Source organism: Leptodactylus fuscus, chromosome 2 (assembly GCF_031893055.1).
Source record: "Leptodactylus fuscus isolate aLepFus1 chromosome 2, aLepFus1.hap2, whole genome shotgun sequence".
Lineage (NCBI taxonomy): Eukaryota > Metazoa > Chordata > Amphibia > Anura > Leptodactylidae > Leptodactylus > Leptodactylus fuscus.
In genome coordinates, this window is record NC_134266.1 from 7,187,616 (window position 1) to 7,213,411 (window position 25,796).

Below are 25,796 nucleotides of genomic sequence, written 5' to 3' on the forward strand. Positions count from 1 at the left end.
CTGACCCCCCATATCACCAGCACACCCCTCTACTGAAATACTCTGTACTGCTGAGGACCCTGCTCCTTCCATTATGTAACTCTCACCCTGTGACCTTCCATATAAGATCAGCACACTCCTCTCCTGAAATACTCTGTGCTGCTGAGGAGCCTGCTCCCCCCCACTATGTAATTCTCACCCTGTGACCTCCCCTATGAGATCAGCACACGCCTCTCCTGAAATACTCTGTGCTGCTGAGGACCCTGCTCCCCCCACTATGTAATTCTCACCCTGTGACCTCCCCTGTGAGATCAGCACACGCCTCTCCTGAAATACTCTGTGCTTCTGAGGACCCTGCTCCCCCCACTATGTAATTCTCACCCTGTGACCCCCCCCCATATCACCAGCACACACCTCTCCTGAAATACTCTGTGCTGCTGAGGACCCTGCTCCCCCCACTATGTAATTCTCACCCTGTGACCTCCCCTGTGAGATCAGCACACGCCTCTCCTGAAATACTCTGTGCTGCTGGAGGACGTTTTCATTAAGACTCATTTTACATTTAAATTTATATTTTATTCTCAAGAATTTGAACAACTTTACACAAATTTCAAGTCATAAAATCAGAGCGTTCTCGTCTCTTTATATCTTTTTCTTCTTTTCAGTAACTTTTACATCTTGAAAGGAAAAAATAAACAGAACTGATACAGTGAACACGGACGACAAACACCGAAAAAATATCCAGGAGCTGCTCAGAGCGGCGCCCCCTGCAGGACAATAAATACACAACGCTATCATCTTTACATATCTTGCATCAAAGGTCAGTCATCCCCTCCCCCACCCCGAGGGCAGGATGGGGCGAGAGGGCGTCTGGGGGTGATAAGGGAACACGACTAATGACCGGACATGAGGGGGGAAATCATGAGCATTAACATACAGGGGAGAAGAGCGGGGGAGGGGCGGAGATATTGGGCGCAATCCTCAGTGAGTGTGTTCTGGGCACCTGGCCCATGACAATAGGATGAGACATTACATATGGAATTCGGGGACCATTGTCTAAAACTGGTCTTTAATTATCCAACCGCCCCTAATTATGGGGAAAAATAGCTAAATTCTGTGCTGAATAATGTCTGATATATCCTTATAGGAGTTCTAGCTTTGTCTTTCTGATACTGAGCTCCAAATCCCCTGTGGCAGCATGATAAAGCCGCCTACCTGTGGCCACCACTAGGGGGAGCCCCTCAGTTTATTGCATACTGAATAATAATGCAGCAATCTGTGGCGCTCCCCCTAGTGGTGTGTTCAGGTATCTGCAATTTCATCATGTTACTATGTTTGCAGACGTAGTTACATGATAGGCCGAGGCAGGGAGCGTGCTTGTTGTGGTAGGCGGAGCCCGCCAAAACACACGGCTAATACCCCCCGCAGCCACAGTGCCATCTACTGGATCCACACCAGGAAGAACCTACCACTCCATTCTAGCATCAACCGTGCTACAAGGCGAAGGAACAAGGCAAAGACACGGCTGCAGAGAATACGTCAGGGGCAACGGAGGCTTCACCGTAGTGCCACGATACAAAATGACACCAGGGAATCGCCTAAAGAAGAATCTCCTATAGGATTATTCATGTCGGACTGCCATAGCAGTTCTATGAGGAAGGACACATGGACCCGGCTGGAGGTTACACGTATGTGGATGCCCAGAGGTTGGCTCAGATTATTGTACAAGGCAGGGATAGACACAAACAGCGAAAGTTGGAGGACTACAAGTCCCAGGAAGTAGAACCTAGGCTGCCTAATGAGGTCCCTGGTGATGCTGGAATGTGCAGAGCGGTGGAGTGTAATCTGTGGCCCCCCCCAGTTGTTGCAAAACTACAACCCCCAGCATCAGCAGTGCATGGTAGGAGTTGTACTTGTGCAAAGGAGGAAGGCCCTGGAGCTGCTAGGTGGTTCAGACAATGTACATGAAGTGTCAGTGACTGCGGCAGCATCTCCCTCCTCCCCCCCACCCCGGCATTCACCAATCACACTAGCAGGATGACAGCTACACACACGCCACCAATATCACACTGGAATGGACGCTATCTGCGAGGGGGAGGGGCTACAAGGTGGTGTCTAAGAGGAGATATACAGGAGCCCCAGTCTTGATGCAGCAGCTGGAGGTCTGAGATGATGGGTGGTGCTCGGCAGCAGATGCTCCGCCTCTATGGCTATTAGTCTTCTAGACTACGGAAGGCGTTCTGCATGTCCTCCAGGAGCTGGGCGTAGTCAGCCTTGATCTTGGCTTCTCCTTCTACCACCGGGTCCTGAAAGAGAAAATAAGCAAACAGACGTCAGGCGGGAGCGAAAGACGTCAGGGAAGAAATCAGTGGAGCGCGATGTGTGACCGAAAACCGCCCCCTGCGTAGGTGGAGCACGGGATACGGGAAACCGGTCACACGTGACTGCTCTTGTCTTGTGGCTCCAACAATGGGGCTGCTGTCTACAGCTATACAGGGGCCCCTCAGTGATAAAGTCCTGACTACCCACAGTCACCAGCAGGGGGCAGCTTATTAATTACCCAATGGATATTTTGGGAGGTTTTTTTCATTACATGCCAATGTCACATTGTAAATAAACGAGGGCTTGATTCTTGCAGGATGACTTGTATCTTTAATGGCCCCGTTTCATGAGATGTAGAACGTAGGTTAGGTAGGCCCTGCCTGCCGTGGTAATGTATCATCTGATGGATGGACGGCGCCCTCCCTCTGCCAAACACCTTAGATGCCTCAGACACTATCAACCGCAGCATCTAAAGGGTTAAACCTCCAGAATCAGCGCTAGTCCCAGTCTCTGCAGTCTGGGCTGTCAGACCCCTAAGAACCGATCCTGTGCATACTTCATTAGTATCAAGAATGCATTTGGGGCTGGAACACTCCTTCAAGAGAATACTGAACACGGACTTATTATTAGGCGTGTGCAGTGAGCGCCCCCTAGAGGTAACTGCAGACAATATGCAAACTGGCAATAGTATATGAACACTAGTAATGATGGGGATATATAGTCTGGTTATCTCGGGCAAAAACAACAAGCAGTCTTACCTCCTATATAAGATATACACTCACCGGCCACTTTATTAGGTACACCATGCTAGTAACGGGTTGGACCCCCTTTTGCCTTCAGAACTGCCTCAATTCTTCGTGGCATAGATTCAACAAGGTGCTGGAAGCATTCCTCAGAGATTTTGGTCCATATTGACATGATGGCATCACACAGTTGCCGCAGATTTGTCGGCTGCACATCCATGATGCGAATCTCCCGTTCCACCACATCCCAAAGATGCTCCTCTATTGGATTGAGATCTGGTGACTGTGGAGGCCATTGGAGTACAGTGAACTCATTGTCATGTTCAAGAAACCAGTCTGAGATGATTCCAGCTTTATGACATGGCATTGCATTATCCTGCTGAAAGTAGCCATCAGATGTTGGGTACATTGTGGTCATAAAGGGATGGACATGGTCAGCAACAATACTCAGGTAGGCTTTGGCGTTGCAACGATGCTCAATTGGTACCAAGGGGCCCAAAGAGTGCCAAGAAAATATTCCCCACACCATGACACCACCACCACCAGCCTGAACCGTTGATACAAGGCAGGATGGATCCATGCTTTCATGTTGTTGACGCCAAATTCTGACCCTACCATCCGAATGTCGCAGCAGAAATCGAGACTCATCAGACCAGGCAACGTTTTTCCAATCTTCAATTGTCCAATTTCGATGAGCTTGTGCAAATTGTAGCCTCAGTTTCCTGTTCTTAGCTGAAAGGAGTGGCACCCGGTGTGGTCTTCTGCTGCTGTAGCCCATCTGTAGCCTCAAAGTTGGACGTACTGTGCGGCGTTCAGAGATGCTCTTCTGGCTACCTTGGTTGTAACGGGTGGCTATTTGAGTCACTGTTGCCTTTCTATCAGCTCGAACCAGTCTGGCCATTCTCCTCTGACCTCTGGCATCAACAACGCATTTCCGCCCCCCACAGAACTGCCGCTCACTGGATGTTTTTTCTTTTTCGGACCATTCTCTGTAAACCCTAGAGATGGTTGTGCGTGAAAATCCCAGTAGATCAGCAGTTTCTGAAATACTCAGACCAGCCCTTCTGGCATCAACAACCATGCCACGTTCAAAGGCACTCAAATCACCTTTCTTCCCCATACTGATGCTCGGTTTGAACTGCAGGAGATTGTCTTGACCATGTCTACATGCCTAAATGCACTGAGTTGCCGCCATGTGATTGGCTGATTAGAAATTAAGTGTTAACGAGCAGTTGGACAGGTGTACCTAATAAAGTGGCCGGTGAGTGTATACTGCCATCTGCCTCCTATGTAGTAACACGTGTGCTGCCGTTACATTCCATATAATGCATATATAACACCATGTATCTCCCATATACTATATATATATATACCACCATCTTCTATATAATAATATATACATACCATCTGCCTCCCATATAATGACATATATACCATCTCCTATATAATAATGTACACATACCATCTGCCTCCCATATACTAATATATATACTAATATATATGCCACCATCTCCCCATAGTGCCTTGAATTATATTCTCTGCATTGCTCTGACCTTGAATTTCATGGATGTCAGTCTATACAGGATCTCTCCCATGTGTTCCCTAATTATTGCCCATGTGATCTTTTGGTCACTTTGGGCGGTGGTCTCCACGGCGCGGCGAGCCATATCATAGAACGCGATCATGTTGTAGAGTATGCCGACCGTCTTATAGAAAGGACAGAACCTGAGGAAGAGCAAATGAACATGGTCAGACCTGAGGAAGCTGCAGTGTATCAGAAAACATTACAACAGTCCTAATACCAGGGACAGCCTCCAATACTCCAGTCCTAATATCAGGGACGGCCTCCAACCCACCAGTCCTATTACCAGGGACAGCCTCCAACCCACCAGTCCTAATACCAGGCACAGCCGCCAACCCTCCAGTCCTAATACCAGGGACAGCCTCCAACCCACCAGTCCTAATACCAGGGACAGTCTCCAACCCTCCAGTCCTATTACCAGGGACAGCCTCCAACCCTCCAGTCCTATTACCAGGGACAGCCTCCAACCCTCCAGTCCTATTACCAGGGACATCCTCCAACCCTCCAGTCCTATTACCAGGGACATCCTCCAACCCACCAGTCCTAATACCAGGGACAGCCTCCAATCCTACAGTCCTAATACCAGAGACAGCCTCCAACCCTCCAGTCCTAATACCAGGGACAGCCTCCAACCCACCAGCCCTATTACCAAGGACAACCTCCAACCCACCAGTCCTAATACCAGGGACAGCCTCCCACCTCTCACCTGTCATATGGAGTGTAGCCGTTCTGCTGAAGGAAATCATCCTTGATCAGTTTTGCCACCTCCAGTGTAATTTTATCTGTTTCTGCCAATGAAGCCTGAAATAAAGCAGCAGCGGGTCAATGCTCCATGTCTGAACGCGGCTTACACCAGTATAACGGCGGCCATACATAACACATCTCTGTAGCTGTATGGCTGATATCACTCAGTCTTACCTTTCCGACCAGCTGCACAATCTCGGCCAGGTCCTCCTCTTCCTGCAGAATCTCCTTGGCTTTGGTCCTGAGCGGCACAAATTCGGGGAAGTGCTTGTCGTAATACTCGTCCAACGCCCGGGTGTACTTACTGTAGCTGATCAGCCAGTTCACAGATGGGAAATGCTTCCTCTGAGCCAACTTCTTATCCAAACCCCAGAAGACCTGCACACAAGAAGGCAAGGTGAGATAAACAGCGCCACCCCTGGTCATCTATGGGTCACTACTGAGTGTTTAGATTGACCAGTGCAGTATCTAGTACAAAAATGGTGGAGCGTGGAGCTGAGACTGGTGCCCAAGCCATGGATATACAGATACATTACTGAGGAGACAAGATGGCAGCGCCCGGGCTAAAACTGGGCAAATCTGCCAATCCTGGACAACTAAGGAGAATAAGGGTTAGACCTTACCTGTACGATACCCAGGGTGGCAGAGGTGACCGGATCGGAGAAATCTCCACCAGGAGGAGACACACTAAAGATGGAAACACACAAAAACATAGGATATGTATTATGCATAGTGTAACCACGACAAGCAGTATTGTGACTGCAGCTCTGGATGTAGCTGGAGTAGAAGTTATGGTACAAGAAGTATCTGGAAAACTGCTAAAAACATAGGTCTGTTTTTCCAAGTAAGAGTGCCCCCATGGGTCATAACTGGTACTGCAGCTCCTTATGGAAAAGAGCAGACCCGTCTTCTGAGCTCATACACTGACTGATCGGGGTCTTGGATCATTCACGATCAGCTCAGACCCCTGGGTAAACTTGCAGCTTTAGCATTGGGGGGAGGGGGCGGCTCTAAGCTTTGGGGATTGAATAAGATAGAGGTAAAACGTATAATATGGGGTGTAGGACAGCGCAATGAAAGCCGCCCACATCGGGGTGTGTGCTGAGGCCACTGGAAGCGGCGGCGTTTTCGCACCTCTGGTTGTGGCCTCTGCTGACTCCAGGACGGTTCAGTTTCTCTTGGCTGCTGGAGAGAGGACATTGGCAGAGCCTCAAATTCACCATGTGTGATCTGGCGCTTACTACCACAATGACTGCGCTTAACCCTTCACATCCAGGCTAAAGTATAGCATGCGGCATCAGCTCTCTAACCCGCTTAGGATGATACCGATCCCTATCAGTATCCCAACTGACCAGACCTTCATCACTCTCCAGCTCTCTGTTCCTTATGTCCTCTCTCCCCTTCCCCATGTTGCCCTTCTCTTTGGCTCCTCTCTCCTTTTCCTCCTTCTCTCGCCCTCTTTTTTTCTTGCTGCATCTCCCCCCTCCCCTCCTTTTCTTCCATCCCTTGCCCTCGCTCCTTTTGCTCTACCCCCACTCCGTTTTTGCTGCACCTTTCCTTCTCTATCTCTCACTCTCTCTTTTTATTTTTGCTGCCCATCTCCCTTTCCTTCATCTCTCTCATGAATAGATCCTCAGAGGTTACTTAGAGAAGACCTTTCATGTCCTCATAGATATGCGATACTATATATCGCTAGAAACCTGACAGTGTGCCGAATACAGTGCAATGTCGGCTTTCCCAGGGTTTGCCCAAGTGCCGGACATATCAGTGCCCATTAGTTTCGGCACCGTTATCTCCCCACTGTCAGAAAGGCGGGCCTTACAACCTAGCGTCATCCCAGGGAGGTAAGGAAGAGTACTGTCGGGGGGAGGGCGTTCCTCAGTGTCCAGAGATGACACTTGGCTGTAAGGTCCGCCCTTCTGACAGTGGGGAGATATCGGTCCCAAAATGAATGGTATGGATATGTCCACAGCAAAAAAAAAAAAAACTGAATTCAGTGCACTCTTGGCTTCCTGCTAGTAAATAATACTGCATGTCTATGAGGAAGTGAACAGTCATCTTTAAACACAGGGGATTTGAATACACCAATGGTCAACCATAGGGCAATATTGCACCCAATATAAGGGGATGGGGTGACATTTGACCCACCACTCTTTCTGGAGAGCTGGAGGGGGGGCATATGGTTCTTCCTTGCAGTCCATAGTCTTATAAACCTTTAGGGAGGTGGACGCCGACTTTTTCCAGCTCCTCCATTGGCTCTTAAAGGGGCTGCGCCACGACTGACACTTATCTCCTGACTTGTGGACAGGCAGTAAGTGTCAGATGGGTGTGGTTTCTATACTGGAACGTGCACTGAACTCCAGAATGGGGGCCCTGTATCTCTCTGCTTCAATGCAGTGATGGAAACATGTCTGTCCCCCTCCACTAAAGTTATGGTACTGCCTGAGATAAAGGCAATGTCCACAGTGGAGCAGCCCTTTAAGTGTATATGTGCTGATTAGCTCAGGCTCTGCTGTAATGTATGAATACTTACGCCCCCACAATGCTGACGCTGCCTTCTCTCTCGGGGTTTCCCAGACACTTCACCCGTCCGGCTCGCTCATAGAAAGAGGCCAATCGAGCGCCCAGGTAGGCAGGGTATCCGCTGTCTATAGAAGAAGGAGACACAGAGCTATAAGTCAGCAATGAAAGCTCCCGGGCCCCATGTTATATATGATATATAGGTGACGGATTACATATTAGGACACATACAACAATTGAAGATAGGCGGCACTGAATGTGCCTGGCAGCTGCTTATCTACGGCTTCCCAATAGGACTTGCCGGGGGACAGAGTCTTTTCTGCACCAATATGAGAGCTGTAATACCAAACACGACCAAAAGGAGAAGGGTGGCGCTGTTATCAGCCGTAATCCCTGTAGGAAGTCTCTTCAGGTGGTCACTATAAGGAGCCCTTGTAAAACTCCAATCCATTCTCCCCATCTTGTGTGCTTCAAATCTGTCCCCTCTTTGCTCCGATACTCACCAGCAGGCATTTCTGCCAAACGTCCAGAGATTTCTCTGAGGGCCTCAGCCCATCGGGAGGTGGAGTCGGCCATCATACTGACGTGGTAGCCCATGTCTCTGAAGTACTCTGAGAGTGTGATTCCTGTAGGGTACAGAGGAGAACGTTCAGTCCTGACACTTGCATTACTGGGATGTGACCAGCAGGGGGCGACGATCCTTCCAGGCCTTACCTGTGTAGATGGAGGCTTCTCTGGCGGCTACGGGCATGTTGGATGTGTTGGCGACCAGGGAGGTTCTCTTCATGATACTCTCCACTTTACCGTCCACCTCCATAGTCAGCTGCAACACAAATCAGATGTGATCACCATGGAAAGGAACGTTCCGGACAATTCTCTGTGTGAACTCTGGCCATAAACGTGAAAAATAAAAACACAACAGACACTGCCAAGAATAACAGCTGCTCCAGAGCGGGGAGCGTAGGCCGGGCCATGGCGGGTGTGAGGTCAGACTCAGGTCATTCACAGGGGGGAAGAGATGAAGACTTCTGCTCAGACCTCAATGTCTCCAAACACCTACAAAGCTGCATCAACTTTAAAGAGGACCTTTCACCACTTTTGGGCACATGCAGTGTTATATACTGCTGGAAAGCTGACATTGTGCTGAATTCAGCACACTGTCGGCTTTCCTGATCTGTGCCCGGTGTACAGAGCTTACGGTGCCGGTACCGTAGTGCTCTATGGTCAGAAGGGCGTTTCTGACCATTAGCCAGAGACGTCCTTCTGCCTCGCGGCGCCAATCGCGCTGTGCTGTGGAGCGGGGAGGAACGCCCCCTCCCTCTGCTCACACAGCTCGTCCATAGACGAGCATTATCAGGAGCGGGAGGGGGGCGTTCCTCCCCGCTCCACAGCACAGCGCGATTGGCGCCGCGAGGCAGAAGGACGTTCCTGGCTAATGGTCAGAAACGCCCTTCTGACCATAGAGCACTACGGTACCGGCACCGTAAGCTCTGTACACCGGGCACGGATCGGGAAAGCCGACAGTGTGCTGAATTCAGCACACTGTCAGCTTTCCAGCAGTATATAACACTGCATGTGCCCAAAAGTGGTGAAAGGTCCTCTTTAACACCTTGTCAGAACTCAACATCTCACTGAGCAACCAGCGCCACTGTGGTATAGTCAGGAGGTGGTGAGGAGATCCCATCCTGGTCAACGACTGCAGCAGCAGAATAGTGAGCGCAGCTCTGGAGTATAATACAGGATAAGTAATGTAATGTATGTACACAGTGACTATACCAGCAGAATAGTGAGCGCAGCTCTGGAGTATAATACAGGATAAGTAATGTAATGTATGTACACAGTGACTGCACCAGCAGAATAGTGAGCGCATCTCTGGAGTATAATACAGGATAAGTAATGTAATGTATGTACACAGTGACTGTACCAGCAGAATAGTGAGTGCAGCTCTGGAGTATAATACAGGATATGTAATGTAATGTATGTACACAGTGACTGTACCAGCAGAATAGTGAGCGCAGCTCTGGAGTATAATACAGGATAAGTAATGTAATGTATGTACACAGTGACTGTACCAGCAGAATAGTGAGCGCATCTCTGGAGTATAATACAGGATAAGTAATGTAATGTAGGTACACAGTGACTGCACCAGCAGAATAGTGAGTGCAGCTCTGGGGTATAATACAGGATATGTAATGTAATGTATGTACACAGTGACTGCACCAGCAGAATAGTGAGCGCAGCTCTGGAGTATAATACTATACAGAATAAGTCATGTAATGTGTGTTCATGCTTCAGTTGTGTTTCAGTTTTTCCAGCACTCCGGGGGTCTCACCTCAGGAAAGTCCCTCAGTACTTCAGACATCTCATTTCCTCTTTCTCCGCATCCAACGTAGATGATAACGTCACTGTTTGAGTACTTAGACAAGGACTGTGAGATCACAGTCTTGCCACAACCAAAAGCCCCTGGGATGGCGGTGGTCCCTCCTTGTACACACCTGAGGATAGATCACACATCAGTCTCACTATAACATGGAGGGGACATTCACATTCATTATTTTAATTCCACCAATTCACTGACAACAAGAGAAGAACCTGCACCGGTGAGGGCCTGAGAGTTATCAGGTACAGGACTTTTCATTACACATTATTTACACTGTATTTACAGGAGACCGGTGCTTTAAGAACTTACGGGAAGAGCGCATCCAGGACTCTCTGGCCGGTCAGCAGCGGGTGATTTGCAGGCAGCTTCTCGGTCACTGGACGCACCGTTCTCACAGGCCACACTTGGACCATGGTGAACTTCTCCTTCACACCCTCAAACTCCAGCTCCAGCACCACATCCTGCAAAAATAAAATAGGGAAGGGGGTCAGGATGACGGATCTTTTTTTTCCATTGTCACAGCTGTATGAGATCCTGTTTTTGCAGGCTGAGTGGTAATTTTCAATGGGTACATAAAACGTACTGGAGATGGGTCACTAACATTGGTTCATTTTTTGGAAAACCCTATTCACAGGATTCACAACAGTGTTGGACTGAGGTAAGTGTTCCCCCACGCCTGGCGCACTACTGTCACTAATCTAACCACACGCACTACAACCTATGACGAAGGCAAACACTTCATGTATACAATGCATGCACCAGGTCAATGTTCAGCCACAGACATCCAACAAAACTTAAGACCCCTGAAATCTTACCGATGTGTCATAGTGTCCTGGTGGTGCCACGTAGGTGACTGTGCCCCGGTTACGAGGAGGGAGCATGAGCTTGTGTTTGATGAGGGAATTCTCAAATACCATCCCATAAATATCTCCTCCTGTGATGTGACTGCCGACCTGCAGGACAAAACAAGAATTACAAAATGATACCCAAAAATGTGTAACACACGATTCACCAGACCAGGCACCTTCTTTCCCTGATCTATTGTCCAATCCTGACACTCAGATGCCAATTGTAGGACATTTCAGCAATGGTCAGGGGTCAGCATGGAGGCTCTGACCGGTCAGTGACTACTCCATATACACAAGCTGTGCTGTCCTGTATGTACTGACCCTTATATCATAGTCAGGGGTCAGCATGGAGGCTGTGACCGGTCAGTGACTACTCCATATACACAAGCTGTGATGTCCTGTGTGTACTGACCCTTATATCATAGTCAGGGGTCAGCATGGAGGCTGTGACCAGTCAGTGACTACTCCATATACACAAGCTGTGATGTCCTGTGTGTACTGACCCTTATATCATAGTCAGGGGGTCAGCATGGAGGCTCTGACCGGTCAGTGACTACTCCATATACACAAGCTGTGCTGTCCTGTGTGTACTGACCCTTATATCATAGTCAGGGGTCAGCATGGAGGCTCTGACCGGTCAGTGACTACTCCATATACACAAGCTGTGCTGTCCTGTATATACTGACCCTTATATCATAGTTAGGGGTCAGCATGGACGCTGTGACCGGTCAGTGACTACTCCATATACACAAGCTGTGATGTCCTGTGTGTACTGACACCTTATATCATAGTCAGGGGTCAGCATGGACGCTGTGACCGGTCTGTGACTACTCCATATACACAAGCTGTGCTGTCCTGTATATACTGACCCTTATATCATAGTCAGGGGTCAGCATGGACGCTGTGACCGGTCTCTGACTACTCCATATACACAAGCTGTGATGTCCTGTGTATACTGACCCTTATATCATAGTCAGGGGTCAGCATGGAGGCTCTGACCAGTCAGTGACTACTCCATATACACAAGCTGTGATGTCCTGTATATATTGAACCTCATATCATAGTCAGGGGTCAGCATGGAGGCTGTGACCGGTCAGTGACTACGCCATATACACAAGCTGTGATGTCCTGTGTGTACTGACATCTCATATCACAGTCACCAGTACTATAGCATACCTTCTTTGGGATCAGCCTTCAGTCCCCGCACATCAGTGACCAAAGGGCATCCATGAACATTGCAGCCTCTTTGAAAAGCTGATCAGTGGGGGTCCCGGGTGTTGAGCCCAGTCGATCATCCATTGATGACCTATCCTAAACCATACAGCCCCTTTAATCACCACTTGGGATTGCATGAGCTCTACTCCACTCACCCGAAGACTCTTAGAAGGGTTGAACTCCCACTTGATATCTCGGCTCAGGGCGGACACGTTTACACCCCTGGGGATGTAGATACTCTGTGTGGAGTCACTAATGTCCTTCAGAGGCCTCTGAATACCATCAAAAATGGATCCCATGATGCCAGGCCCCAGCTCCACGGAAAGGGGCTTCCCGGTGCGCAGGACAGGGTCTCCAACTGATACACCAGCTGTATGAGGGGCGCTGAGGAAATTCACTTTAGAAACATGTAAAACAACCTAGGAACATCCACAGAGCCTCATTTCACCAGAACCTGAGCCCTGGGCACATGTATACACACATATATATATATATATATATATATATATATATATATATATATATATATATATATATATATATATATATATAAGCACCCACATGGTGCATACACTAGCATGGCTTTAGGGGTTCACTACCCAACTGCACTGGGTACCAGAGCAACACCATGACAGATTGGTAAGAGGCTATCCTGCAGTCGTCTGAGAGAGTCACATGACTAGAGGGAACGTCTTGTACAGATATTTTGGCCAAACTTCCATCTAAAGTGAAAGGGAGATTTCCACGGCTCATTTACATGGTGGGTCCTGCCGCAAAATCTGTTGGGTCAACTTACCCTCATGTGTCTAACCCCCCCTGGACAGTATAATCTGCCCCATCAGCCCAGGAATGAAAGGATACAGGTCTCTTCATAGACTTGGATTGTGGCCATATCTCCTTCCAGACGAATGATCTCCCCGACCAGCTCGCAGTGTCCTACACGCACCAGCTCGTACATGGCAGCTCCCGCCATATTGGATGCTGTCACCACTGTGCGAGAAACAAGACCAAGGGTTACGAAGAAATGACAAAGCAACAAGGTCAATATGTGTGACTAATACAGAGGGCGCCACATAATACATTTCTAAGTGTGCGCCACCCTGTAGGCTTCCCCGGCTTTCTTTAAAGGAATCAGTGTCTACTGGAGACAACGCTTCAAACACACAAGCTTACGGATTTTGAGTTATGTCATTTATTTTCTTTAGTCACATCCAAAGCTGCATCCAAAATTTTTTTAGCTGCTAACACTTGACCATGTGACTGACGAAGGTGACATCACATGGCCTGTGAATTGGAAGCGGCGCTCAGGGAGGGGTAAAGGGTATTGGAGTTCCAGTTTTGGATGTGACTGCATGATCTTCAATCCTGAAAAACCCCTTTAATAACACCCCATAATACACTGCACCCCGATGCACTGCATTGTGGCAGATGTAGTTTGTCTTATCTTTATCATTAGTTAATCGACCTGGTTGGTGCAGGTTAGACAGCCATCCAGCAGGGGGCAAGTAAGCATAAGGCCCTGGGGCTAGAAAGTGAACAGCAAGTCTGTAAAACTGTGAATGCAGCTCTGGATGTGACTACAGAAAATATATACTCCACCATTAGCGTACATATAGATAAAGCAAAGCAGTCCCTGACCATCGGATGTAGATGTATCAGGAAGATGTTCAGTGGTGGAGCTGCGTACCGACCATTATGAATCACAAGCGCCTATAACCTAAACCCACCCTCCCACCCCAGCACTCACCAGGACCAGAGACGCCATGGACGTAACCAAACTTGCTCTCCTGTTCTTCATCCCTGATCTTTGGTAATTTGGAGAAATCCATGATTTAGCCTTAAGTATCTGCAATGGAAAAGAATGTCACGTTATTTCTAGTTGCTACTTTGTACATCCTGACAGTGATCACAGACTTAGAGATCCCTCCTCCGAAACGGAGAAAAATCTGATTATGGCTGAGAATGATGTGAGCGGCTGAGGCTGACAACAGAGCAGGGACAAGGAGGTTGTCAGGACCTTTGGAGTCTCCATCACGGTTGCCCTGGACATGGGGGGGATGGGGGATATAAATGTCATTAGACTTTACAACACAACTTACGGTTTTACAGGGCTTGCAAGCGGTGCTGCGCCTGGGGCGGGAGGTGATGACGTCACAAGCTGAGAATCTCCAATCGATCACCTGGAATGAAGATGAAATAGAAATGAATAAGGTGCAATGGTTAAGATAAATGAAAAAAAAAAAATTTAGGTCCGCCAAGATTTGGAAGTTTTACGCCAATCTGTCCCATCTAGACCCTGGATCCATTCCAATGATACATTCAGAGCAGCACCAGGGTTACGTCCTGTATGTGCCAGCATTGGAGCAAATAACCTGATAACCTTATGAGCAGTGCTGCAGTGTAAAGCATCAGCAAAGAAGACAAGATAGATTTCAGACCACCTGAGACTCCAACAGGCATTGTAGCTAAACTGGAAACCGTCAATCCTAACCTAACATAGTGCCTCGGTGGGGTCCAAGAGGCCTGCACGGATTGGGTGGGGGGCTCCTTGGCGTTCAGCTCTGCGCCCGCTCACACCACTCTGAGGAATCTCTCACCCTGATGTCACCACATCACCAAATAAACAGGTCAAGTGACCGTGGAGGAAGGTAAAGCCGAGACCCCTCACTCCCACATGTCACATGATCCACCATCCCTGCAGCATCTGTCACGTCTGGTCTGAGAAGAAGAGGTTATTCTTGCTCTGATGCTCCACCATGTACCCCGGGCATCCATTACCTGCTAGAGGAACGCTAGGCAGCTTATATCAAAGCTGGAGCATTAGAAGAGGCTGATATATATGTGATCGGGGGCAGGGAGGCTTATACACCTCCCATCTCTCATCCCCCAGCCTGAGATGGCTGATAATAGAGAACAATAGATTGCAATCACTTGCCCCAAAGTGATCACTCCCCCGCCTGAGCTGGCTGATAACAGGGAGCAATAAATATACTCCCCTGACCCCTATGCATGGAGCTTAGACAAGGTCACCACAATGGATCTATGTAAAAAGGAAGGGTCTCATGATCGCTCTGATCCTGTAATAGACACAAGGGGTCCAGTTTCATTCTAAGAACTGACCCCGGGAGGAAGTTGTGTCACAGATTATTAGGAAATATCTGCCAAACACTTCCCTAACCCTTCAGACACCACTATGTACAGGATAGACGTATCCCCGCACCGCCGAGCGCAGCTACTGAAGTATAATGCTGTACACAATAAGCAATGCAAGGCACAGATGACAGCAAGAAATAAGACAGAAAATATTATTGTAGTGCAATAGAGTCCAAGATATATACAAGGAGTCCTGACCTACAGGAGGACGGAGCTCAGCATCTACTGGGGAGTCCGGACCTACAGAATACAGACTAGCACTGATGCGGCCATAGATTCTGAATACTTGGGCCCCAGCCTAATCTACACAAGACCCCATTTCCAACATGCACAGAGGTGACCTCAAAGAACAAGTACAAGGCCATTGTGTGCAGGGACCATCCGGAGATCGATCCTATAAAGGTTAAGAGTCAGGGGTCCCCATCCCCCCCCTCACCTATACTAAGATGATGCTTACAGATCCTGCTGCCTGCCTGTGTCATCTCTGCTGAGCGGCTGCGGCCGTCCTCACATGTGGTGAGTCACCAAATTTCCAGGCTGATCCTCTAAATGAGGAAGCTGCAGGATTGTGCACCATTTCCACAGACTGCAGAGCGGTGACTGCTCCCCTCCCCCTCCTCAGAAATCCCTGGGGACACCTCAAACAGGGGGACACCTCAAACAGGGGGACCCCCCCCCCCAACACACAAACACACACAGTGTGACCTTCCTGTGCAGGTCACAGCAAGGTCAAAGAGGAGACAGAGACAATGCAGAGCATATCCTGGGATATCTCAATGTCAGGTGGAAGATATGGGGTTAAAGGAGGACTTGGAATAGGGACTTGATCCCTCACATCTGAGGTACCCCAAAACACTACACTGAGGATGTACCCCTCAGGGGCCTGAAGAGGGCTCCTCTACCAGCTGGTGCCACTTCATCATGTCCTTAACGTCATTGTTGGGTTTTCCATGAGGCCTCAGCCTGTAACAAACCCTCAGCTGTGAGAAGTATCAGGCATACAGAGGGGATAAAGCAGAGACCCCCCAATTCATGTTCATCAGTCATATAGCATAGCAGCAGCTCAGTCTCATTCAAGTGAATGGGACTGAGCTGCAATAGCAAGCACAGCCACTATACAATATACGGCGCTGTGCTTGGTATTCAGAGAAGAGGCCGTAGTGCTCACCTGAACTCTTAGGCCCCTTCACCCAGCTGATCTGTGGGGGTCCCAGGTAACAGACTCCAATAACTTCTCCTAAGGAAAGGTCTGGACAACCCCTTTAAATGGTCGGCCAGCCTCACCAGTGGGATCATAATGCCTATGGCCAAATTAAGGTCTGAACGGGTCACTGGATGGAAACAAATATGTCCCATTCAATGACAGCAAACAGGGGTCTTAAAATGGTGCAGAAATGAAACACAAAGTAGATAAGACAACATATAAGGCTAGGTTCACATGTTAGATATTATTCTGTGTTAAAATCTGATGTCTATGATAACCTGATGTAATGTATAAACCCAGCACAGCGATCAGATCCTTACAGGTAACCTATAGTGAAGGTAAGTGTACAGCCAGACAGGAATGTATAGGTGAAAGTCCAGCCCTGCCTGTGTCTGCAGCCCTGTGTAAACCGTATACAGCAGCATAGGGGGTGTGCGGAGAACAAACAGGATAGATCTGGATACATCAAACACAGAGTTATTTATAGTAAACAGTGTATCTAAATAATAACACAATGTCTCCAAATAGTAAACAAGGTGTATCTAAATAATAACACGAAGTATCCAAATAGTAAACGCAGTATATACAAATAACACAATGTTTCTAAATACTAGACAGTGTATCAAACATGTATCCAAATAATATCAATGTATCAAACTTGTATCCAAATAATATCAATGTATCAAACATGTATCCAAATCTTAACACAATGTTTCCAAATAGTAAACACAGTGTAACAATCATGCACCAAAATAACACAATGTATCCAAGTAGTAAACACAGTGTATCTAAATAATAACATAAAGTATCCAAATAATAACAATTTATCAAACATGTATCTCAATATTTTTTTTTAAGACACAGAAGGAACGTGATTTCTATATTCAGTGTGAACTGCTGCATATAAAGCCACATTCCTGCCTGTTTGGTTCTTTTCTTTCTCTTTGTAGAAGTTGAGCCCCATATAGGGATCACAATGTACATTTTTCCCCTATCAGTATGTCTTTGTAGAATGGGAAGAAATCCATGCAATCACGGGGAGAACATACAAACTCCTTGAAGATGTTGTTCTTGGCAGGATTCAAACCCAGGACTCCAGCGCTACAAGGCTGCAGTGCTAGCCACTGAGCCACCGTGCTGCCCCCATGTATCCAAACATTAACACAATGTCTCCAAATAGTAAACTCAGTCTAACAATCATGTTTAAAAAAAAACAACCAACAATGTATCCAAATAACACAGTGTAACAATATTGAATCTAAATATTAGTATTAACCAGAAAATGAATTGACTACAACCGTTAACTCTTCCAATGATCGCATAGATAGCAGCAGCATAGTCTGCACAGCACACAGACCCCTGTAAATAATGCAGCGATCCCCAATATAATAACACTACAGGATCCAGTGTGTTCATGTAATATGCAGCTTTCATGGGCTGCTGGTAGTTGTAGTTCGGCTCTGTACTCACGGCCAGGGTCGGCTCCTATGAATGGAGGGCTCAGGGTGATCTCCTTTCCTCGGCTGCTGCAGTCACATGAGCAGGCTGCTCACTTCCCTGTTCACTGCTCAGCTGACCGGTCACCTGACTGCAAGCACATAGTTCACTGAGCGACCCCGCAGCAGCAGATGAATGAATCATCAGAGTAGGAGGAAAAGCTGCAGCTCCATATAGTACTAGTAAGGTCGGGGCTACACTGGGAATTTTTGTAGCACTAGTAATTGATTTTGGTAATTGAATTACAGCTGCGGCTCAAATGAATGATTTCCCTAGTGCAATAGTGTCCCAGCCATAGGGGTCCCCAGAGCATCAGCTGCAGCAGGCCCCAATCCCCAATGCAAACACTGCGCCAGGCGCAGGGGTCCCCCATGCAAACAATGCGCCAGGCGCAGGGGTCCCCCATGCAAACAATGCGCCAGGCGCAGGGGTCCCCCATGCAAACAATGCGCCAGGCGCAGGGGTCCCCCATGCAAACAATGCGCCAGGCGCAGGGGTCCCCCATGCAAACAATGCGCCAGGCGCAGGGGTCCCCCATGCAAACAATGCGCCAGGCGCAGGGGTCCCCCATGCAAACAATGCGCCAGGCGCAGGGGTCCCCCATGCAAACAATGCACCAGGTGTAGGGGCAATCTTTGTGCAACAGTGACCCCAAGCACCAGTCCCAAAGCTCTCCCCCTTTGCAACAGTGTGCTAGATGTAGGGTTCTCCCCCCATGCAACAATGCACCAGCCTCAGGAGTCATCCAACATGCAGCATTGTGATCAAGGATTAACCATGCACCGGTGTGGCAGCCACAGGGGTCCCCCCCAGTGCAAGAATGCACCAGCAGCAGCGTTATAGCTGAAGATACAGCGCTGAGGAATATGTTGGCACTATATAACATAAATAATAATAATGTCAGGGATATAAGGATATACACTGTGGGGTCACTTCCATCCTACAGCTGACAGCTCAGACTCATTCACAGGCCGGGCTCTCTGAGAACTCTCATATCTTCCTTGACCCTGCGCTTGGCCGATCACAATACTTTACGTGTTCTCCTGACACGTCACATGGGAGATGCCGCACACATCACACTGGAATCCCACAAAGAACATTCCTCATACTACACGGATCATGGGGGACACTGCCGGCGTTATAAGCCCAGAGAGCGAGGAAAGCGATTACTACGACCATCACCATGAAGGCAAATACTGAGGTCACGGAAATGATGAAGCCTCAGCACGTTCCAGATCTCTGCTGCCGGCCAGTGAATGGAGATAGTCATGGTCTCACACCGGCGGCGGACGCTTCACTATGTATCATAAGCTTGTGCAAAGGCCTCAGCTAGATGTGACCTGGATATGCTCACATTCACTGACAGCAAGCAGAGGTACAGCACAATGGAATTAATATAATAACTAGCATCTGCCTGCGGGTCAGCGTGGGCGCTGAGACGCTTTTATTCAGGCAAGTCGTGTTGGTTAGGATCCGGCATGTGGCCCCGCAGCCCCCCTTGCGTGCCCCCGCTTCCCTTGCTTCTCGCCTGGCCTCACTACCTACTGCCTAATCCTGGCTTCCCTCCACCTGCCCCCTTCCTCCGCCGTGCCCATGCCCCTGGCCCCTTTCTTTTCTGCATCCATGCCCCTGTTCCCCCTTGGCGTCCCCACACCCTCATCGCACAGACCCTCCCCTCCCGAGTCCCCCCCCCCCATCCCGCGGGCTACCACCCCTCTATAATGTTCAGCACCATGGAATTAATATAATAATGTACAGCACCATGGAATTAATATAATACGGTCAGACAGGACTCTTCCATACAGGACAGATGGATGCTGCGATAGCTCCCCCTCCAGGTGACTGTAATACAATATATATTACACACACAGCACTGCCATATAACACATGACATATAATCTGATGTCTCACAATACAGAGACCCTCGGACTAATAATAAGAGGAGACATGAGCAATAATCACTGAGAAGCCGCCATTGTCCCCTCTGCCCTCTATTCGTCCTGCCGAGGAGATCAGTCACCTGTGACCGGCCACATGACTGCTCAGTGCAGCGCAGGAAACAGCCAACATGGAGGGTTAGAAAGCTATGATGTACAGTATGGTATCCTGGAGGACAGCGGTATCATAATGTTATAACGTACAGTATAGTGTGATATAATGGAGATATATAATATATCATGTATACTGTGATATAGTGGAGGAGGGTATATCGTATATAATGTACAGTGTAATGGGGGAGAATATAGAATATATGATGTACAGTGTCATGTAAGGGGGTGTATAACATATATATATATATATATATATATATATATATATATATATATATATATATATTGTATAGTGTGATATAATGGAGGAGGGTATAGACTATATAATGTACAGTGTAATATAACGGATAATGCACAGTGCGATATAATGGGTTTTACATAATGTATAATGTACAGTTTAATAAAATGGGGTATATAATATCTATAATGTATGGTGTGAGATAATGGGGGTATATAATATGTACAGTGCGATGTAATGGAGGTGGGTATATAATATATAATGTACAGTGTGATATAATGGAGGAGGGTATATAATATATACTGTACAGTGTGATATAATGGAGGAAGGTATATAATATATACTGTACAGTGTGATATACTGGAGGAGGGTATATATTTATATACTGTACAGTGTGATATACTGGAGGAGGGAATATAATATACTACATAGTGTTATGTATGTTTAAAAAGGCTATTCGTCTCTTACCTGTGGAAGTGCTCTCCGCCGCGCCGTTCGTTCAAAATACCGGTTTGTACCGGTATGCTAATGAGTTCTCTCGCAGCGATGGGGGTGTCCCCATTGCAGCTCGAAAACTCACCGCAGCGCCGCCTCTCTGGTCTTCGGTGTCCTCCCCTTGCTTCTTCAGCGTACTGTCGGACGCCTGCGCAGTACGCTCTGTTCGACGAAGATTGCCGAACGTACTGCGCATGCGCGAAATTGTGATCCCAGCCATAGTGCGGGCACCGAACTTTCGCGCATGCGCAATACGTTCAGCAATCTTCGCCGAACAGAGAGCATACTGCGCAGGCGTCCGATAGACGCTGAAGAAGCAAGGGGAGGACACTGAAGACCGGAGAGGCGGCGCTGCGGTGAGTTTTCGAGCTGCAATGGGGACGCCCCCATCGCTGCTCCTGCGATGGGGACGCCCCCATCGCTGCGAGAGAACTCATTAGCATACCGGTACAAACCGGTATTTTGAACGAACGGCGCGGCGGAGAGCACTTCCACAGGTAAGAGACGAATAGCCTTTATAAAGGCTATTCCGACGTGGTAACTAGAAAAAAAAAGTGTTTTAGTGGTAGAATCCCTTTAATTATACAAAATTACACCAAATGCGGTACAAAATTGTTTCTATAACTGAAAGCTCTGTAAAGCCACATTCACACGACTGTGTTTTGCAGGTCTGTAATTGTCCACACTTGTGGATTCGCACAGTATTAAAGGGGTATTCCCACGTCGCATACTCACCAGTCTTCGCTGCTGTAAAATCTTCATTCTTCCTGGTTTCTTGTGTCATTGGTGGGCGGGGTTACATATGCAAAGCCAGCGGCGAGAGGACGTCACTTCTATGCCACTGGCCCTGCGTGCGCGATCCCGATGCAGCTAGGCATTGGACATACAGCGCTTTGAATGGCGAGACCAGTCCCCCTGTGTTCAAATACTTCCCAAATATAAATCTCAGTCGTTATGTATATAAAGTAGAACAGTCCGTGGGGTCTCATCTTCCTGTTAGTTGCTGACCGCTGTATGGGGGGGTGGTATATATATATATATATATATATATATATATATATATATATATATACACACACATACACCCCCCCCAAGCTAGGTCACATGTGGTGTAGACACAGGAATAGCTAGATACACAGGCTCGCTCCCTGCACTTAGCCCCTCCTCCCTCCCCCTCAGAGCAGCAGATACATCACTTGACTTTTGAGCAGATAATCCCAAGGGAATGTCAACAATGAATTGAATAAAGTAAGTTAATGGATAAACAAAGCAGTTTTGCTGAAGCAGTGTATTTAGGAAAAGTCTTACATTCACATTAACAAGCAGTATAGATAGGAGCCTTGTGATGGGACAACCCCTTTAAATTGATGTGCTGGCACTTTGCAATAATTTAGTGAGTTTTGGGTTGCAATTTGGGCACTCGGTCTCTAAATGGTTCGCCATCACTGGAATATATTATGTACTGTATGACCAATGGAGGGAAGGTATATACTGTACAGTGTGATATAATGGAGGAGGGTATAGAACATATACTGTACAATGTGATATAATGGAGGAGGGTATAGAACATATACTGTACAGTGTGATATAATGGAGGAGGGTATATAATATATACTGTACAGTGTGATATACTGGAGGAGGGTATATAATATATACTGTACAGTGTGATATACTGGAGGAGGGTATATAATATATACTGTACAGTGTGATATACTGGAGGAGGGTATATAATATATACTGTACAGTGTGATATACTGGAGGAGGGTATATAATATATACTGTACAGTGTGATATACTGGAGGAGGGTATATAATATATACTGTACAGTGTGATATACTGGAGGAGGGTATATAATATATACTGTACAGTGTGATATACTGGAGGAGGGTATATAATATATACTGTACAGTGTGATATACTGGAGGAGGGTATATAATATATACTGTACAGTGTGATATACTGGAGGAGGGTATATAATATATACTGTACAGTGTGATATACTGGAGGAGGGTATATAATATATACTGTACAGTGTGATATACTGGAGGAGGGTATATAATATATACTGTACAGTGTGATATACTGGAGGAGGGTATATAATATATACTGTACAGTGTGATATACTGGAGGAGGGTATATAATATATACTGTACAGTGTGATATACTGGAGGAGGGTATATAATATATACTGTACAGTGTGATATACTGGAGGAGGGTATATAATATATACTGTACAGTGTGATATACTGGAGGAGGGTATATAATATATACTGTACAGTGTGATATACTGGAGGAGGGTATATAATATATACTGTACAGTGTGATATACTGGAGGAGGGTATATAATATATACTGTACAGTGTGATATACTGGAGGAGGGTATATAATATATACTGTACAGTGTGATATACTGGAGGAGGGTATATAATATATACTGTACAGTGTGATATACTGGAGGAGGGTATATAATATATACTGTACAGTGTGATATACTGGAGGAGGGTATATAATATATACTGTACAGTGTGATATACTGGAGGAGGGTATATAATATATACTGTACAGTGTGATATACTGGAGGAGGGTATATAATATATACTGTACAGTGTGATATACTGGAGGAGGGTATATAATATATACTGTACAGTGTGATATACTGGAGGAGGGTATATAATATATACTGTACAGTGTGATATACTGGAGGAGGGTATATAATATATACTGTACAGTGTGATATACTGGAGGAGGGTATATAATATATACTGTACAGTGTGATATACTGGAGGAGGGTATATAATATATACTGTACAGTGTGATATACTGGAGGAGGGTATATAATATATACTGTACAGTGTGATATACTGGAGGAGGGTATATAATATATACTGTACAGTGTGATATACTGGAGGAGGGTATATAATATATACTGTACAGTGTGATATACTGGAGGAGGGTATATAATATATACTGTACAGTGTGATATACTGGAGGAGGGTATATAATATATACTGTACAGTGTGATATACTGGAGGAGGGTATATAATATATACTGTACAGTGTGATATACTGGAGGAGGGTATATAATATATACTGTACAGTGTGATATACTGGAGGAGGGTATATAATATATACTGTACAGTGTGATATACTGGAGGAGGGTATATAATATATACTGTACAGTGTGATATACTGGAGGAGGGTATATAATATATACTGTACAGTGTGATATACTGGAGGAGGGTATATAATATATACTGTACAGTGTGATATACTGGAGGAGGGTATATAATATATACTGTACAGTGTGATATACTGGAGGAGGGTATATAATATATACTGTACAGTGTGATATACTGGAGGAGGGTATATAATATATACTGTACAGTGTGATATACTGGAGGAGGGTATATAATATATACTGTACAGTGTGATATACTGGAGGAGGGTATATAATATATACTGTACAGTGTGATATACTGGAGGAGGGTATAATATATACTGTACAGTGTGATATACTGGAGGAGGGTATAATATATACTGTACAGTGTGGTATAATGGAGGAGGGTATATAATATATACTGTACAGTGTGATATAATGGAGGAGGGTATATAATATATACTGTACAGTGTGATATAATGGAGGAGGGTATAATATATACTGTACAGTGTGATATACTGGAGGAGGGTATAATATATACTGTACAGTGTGGTATAATGGAGGAGGGTATATAATATATACTGTACAGTGTGATATAATGGAGGAGGGTATATAATATATACTGTACAGTGTGATATAATGGAGGAGGGTATATAATATATACTGTACAGTGTGATATAATGGAGGAGGGTATATAATATATACAATAACACCATGTCATACACCGCAGCCTCCTTCTATCCCGGACCTCAGCAGTGAATGAGGTCGGGCTCCTCCTCCATGTCTCTGGTCTCTCTTCTCACAGTAATGGAGGCCGCAGCCTGGCCCAGCCCGGCCTGTCAGTACCGCGGAGATGGCCGCCTACCTGCCGGAGGATGGTCCCGGTGCTCCGTGTCACAGGCCCGGCTGCAATAACGATGCTACCCCCTCCTACTGCAGCAACAACCGACCGTCACCGATCAGCTGACCGGACCGCCCACCGCCAAACATCGCGATAGGAGCCTGAGAGGAGCGGCCGCCATCTTAGGTACGGGCAGCCTGCCAATACATGACTGACTGAAGATGGGCAGTCACCATAGTAAGCAGCAGGTGGAGACTAGTACAGGAAGGGGGCAGTCACCATAGTAAGCAGGAGGCGGAGACTAGTACAGGAAGGGGGCAGTCACCATAGTAAGCAGGAGGCGGAGACTAGTACAGGAAGGGGGCAGTCACCATAGTAAGCAGGAGGCGGAGACTAGTACAGGAAGGGGGCAGTCACCATAGTAAGCAGCAGGTGGAGATTAGGCTGCAGCTTCTTTATTCCTGTTCCCCCGCCAGGTTGGGCCTTTTTTAAGCTGGACATACAGCACAGGTGATACCTGTAACCGCTGATACGTACATTGCCTGCCTAGGAGCTGTATATATATATATATATATATATATATATATATATATATATATATATATATATATATCTATCTATCTCAGGAATATAAGATGGCCGGGCCAGGAGATGATCACTGCAAAGTGTCAGCCATTGAAAAGAATGGATGTCATGTAAAGTACAGAGAGGGTTGTTATATTAGAGAGGTGGGCAACAGGCGCACGAGACCCCCCCTCCCCCCATCTTAGCGCCTGGCACAGTAAAATAAAAAAATCTGATGCCATAAGTAGGTACCAAAGAGGGCA

The 25,796-nt window shown here is 46.8% G+C and overlaps 1 protein-coding gene across 1 annotated transcript; it reads right to left on the bottom strand.

Annotated features, from left to right (window-relative positions):
* Nucleotides 1–533: 533 nt before the first annotated feature.
* ATP6V1A (ATPase H+ transporting V1 subunit A) lies at nt 534–25,105 on the bottom strand. Its single transcript, XM_075263322.1, has 16 exons — nt 24,994–25,105; nt 14,433–14,513; nt 14,081–14,179; nt 13,195–13,323; nt 12,489–12,703; nt 11,086–11,223; nt 10,580–10,731; nt 10,223–10,385; nt 8,605–8,713; nt 8,394–8,516; nt 7,904–8,018; nt 5,994–6,057; nt 5,545–5,748; nt 5,333–5,427; nt 4,598–4,769; nt 534–2,285 (listed from the first exon to the last, which is right to left on the bottom strand). The coding sequence occupies exons 3-16, from the start codon at nt 14,160–14,162 to the stop codon at nt 2,193–2,195; spliced, it is 1,854 nt and encodes a 617-aa protein (XP_075119423.1). The 5' UTR covers nt 14,163–14,179; nt 14,433–14,513; nt 24,994–25,105; the 3' UTR covers nt 534–2,192.
* Between the last annotated feature and the right edge of the window lie 691 nt (nt 25,106–25,796).

Bases quoted from the DNA above. Each gene is read 5' to 3' on its own strand.
- ATP6V1A (XM_075263322.1), bottom strand. From the start codon at position 14,162: ATGGATTTCTCCAAATTACCAAAGATCAGGGATGAAGAACAGGAGAGC. The intron at 13,324-14,080 runs GTGAGTGCTGGG...TTTCTCGCACAG, and splicing joins CCATGGCGTCTCTGGTCCTG to TGGTGACAGCATCCAATATG. The intron at 4,770-5,332 runs GTGAGAGGTGGG...GCTCTTCCTCAG, and splicing joins GGCTACACTCCATATGACAG to GTTCTGTCCTTTCTATAAGA.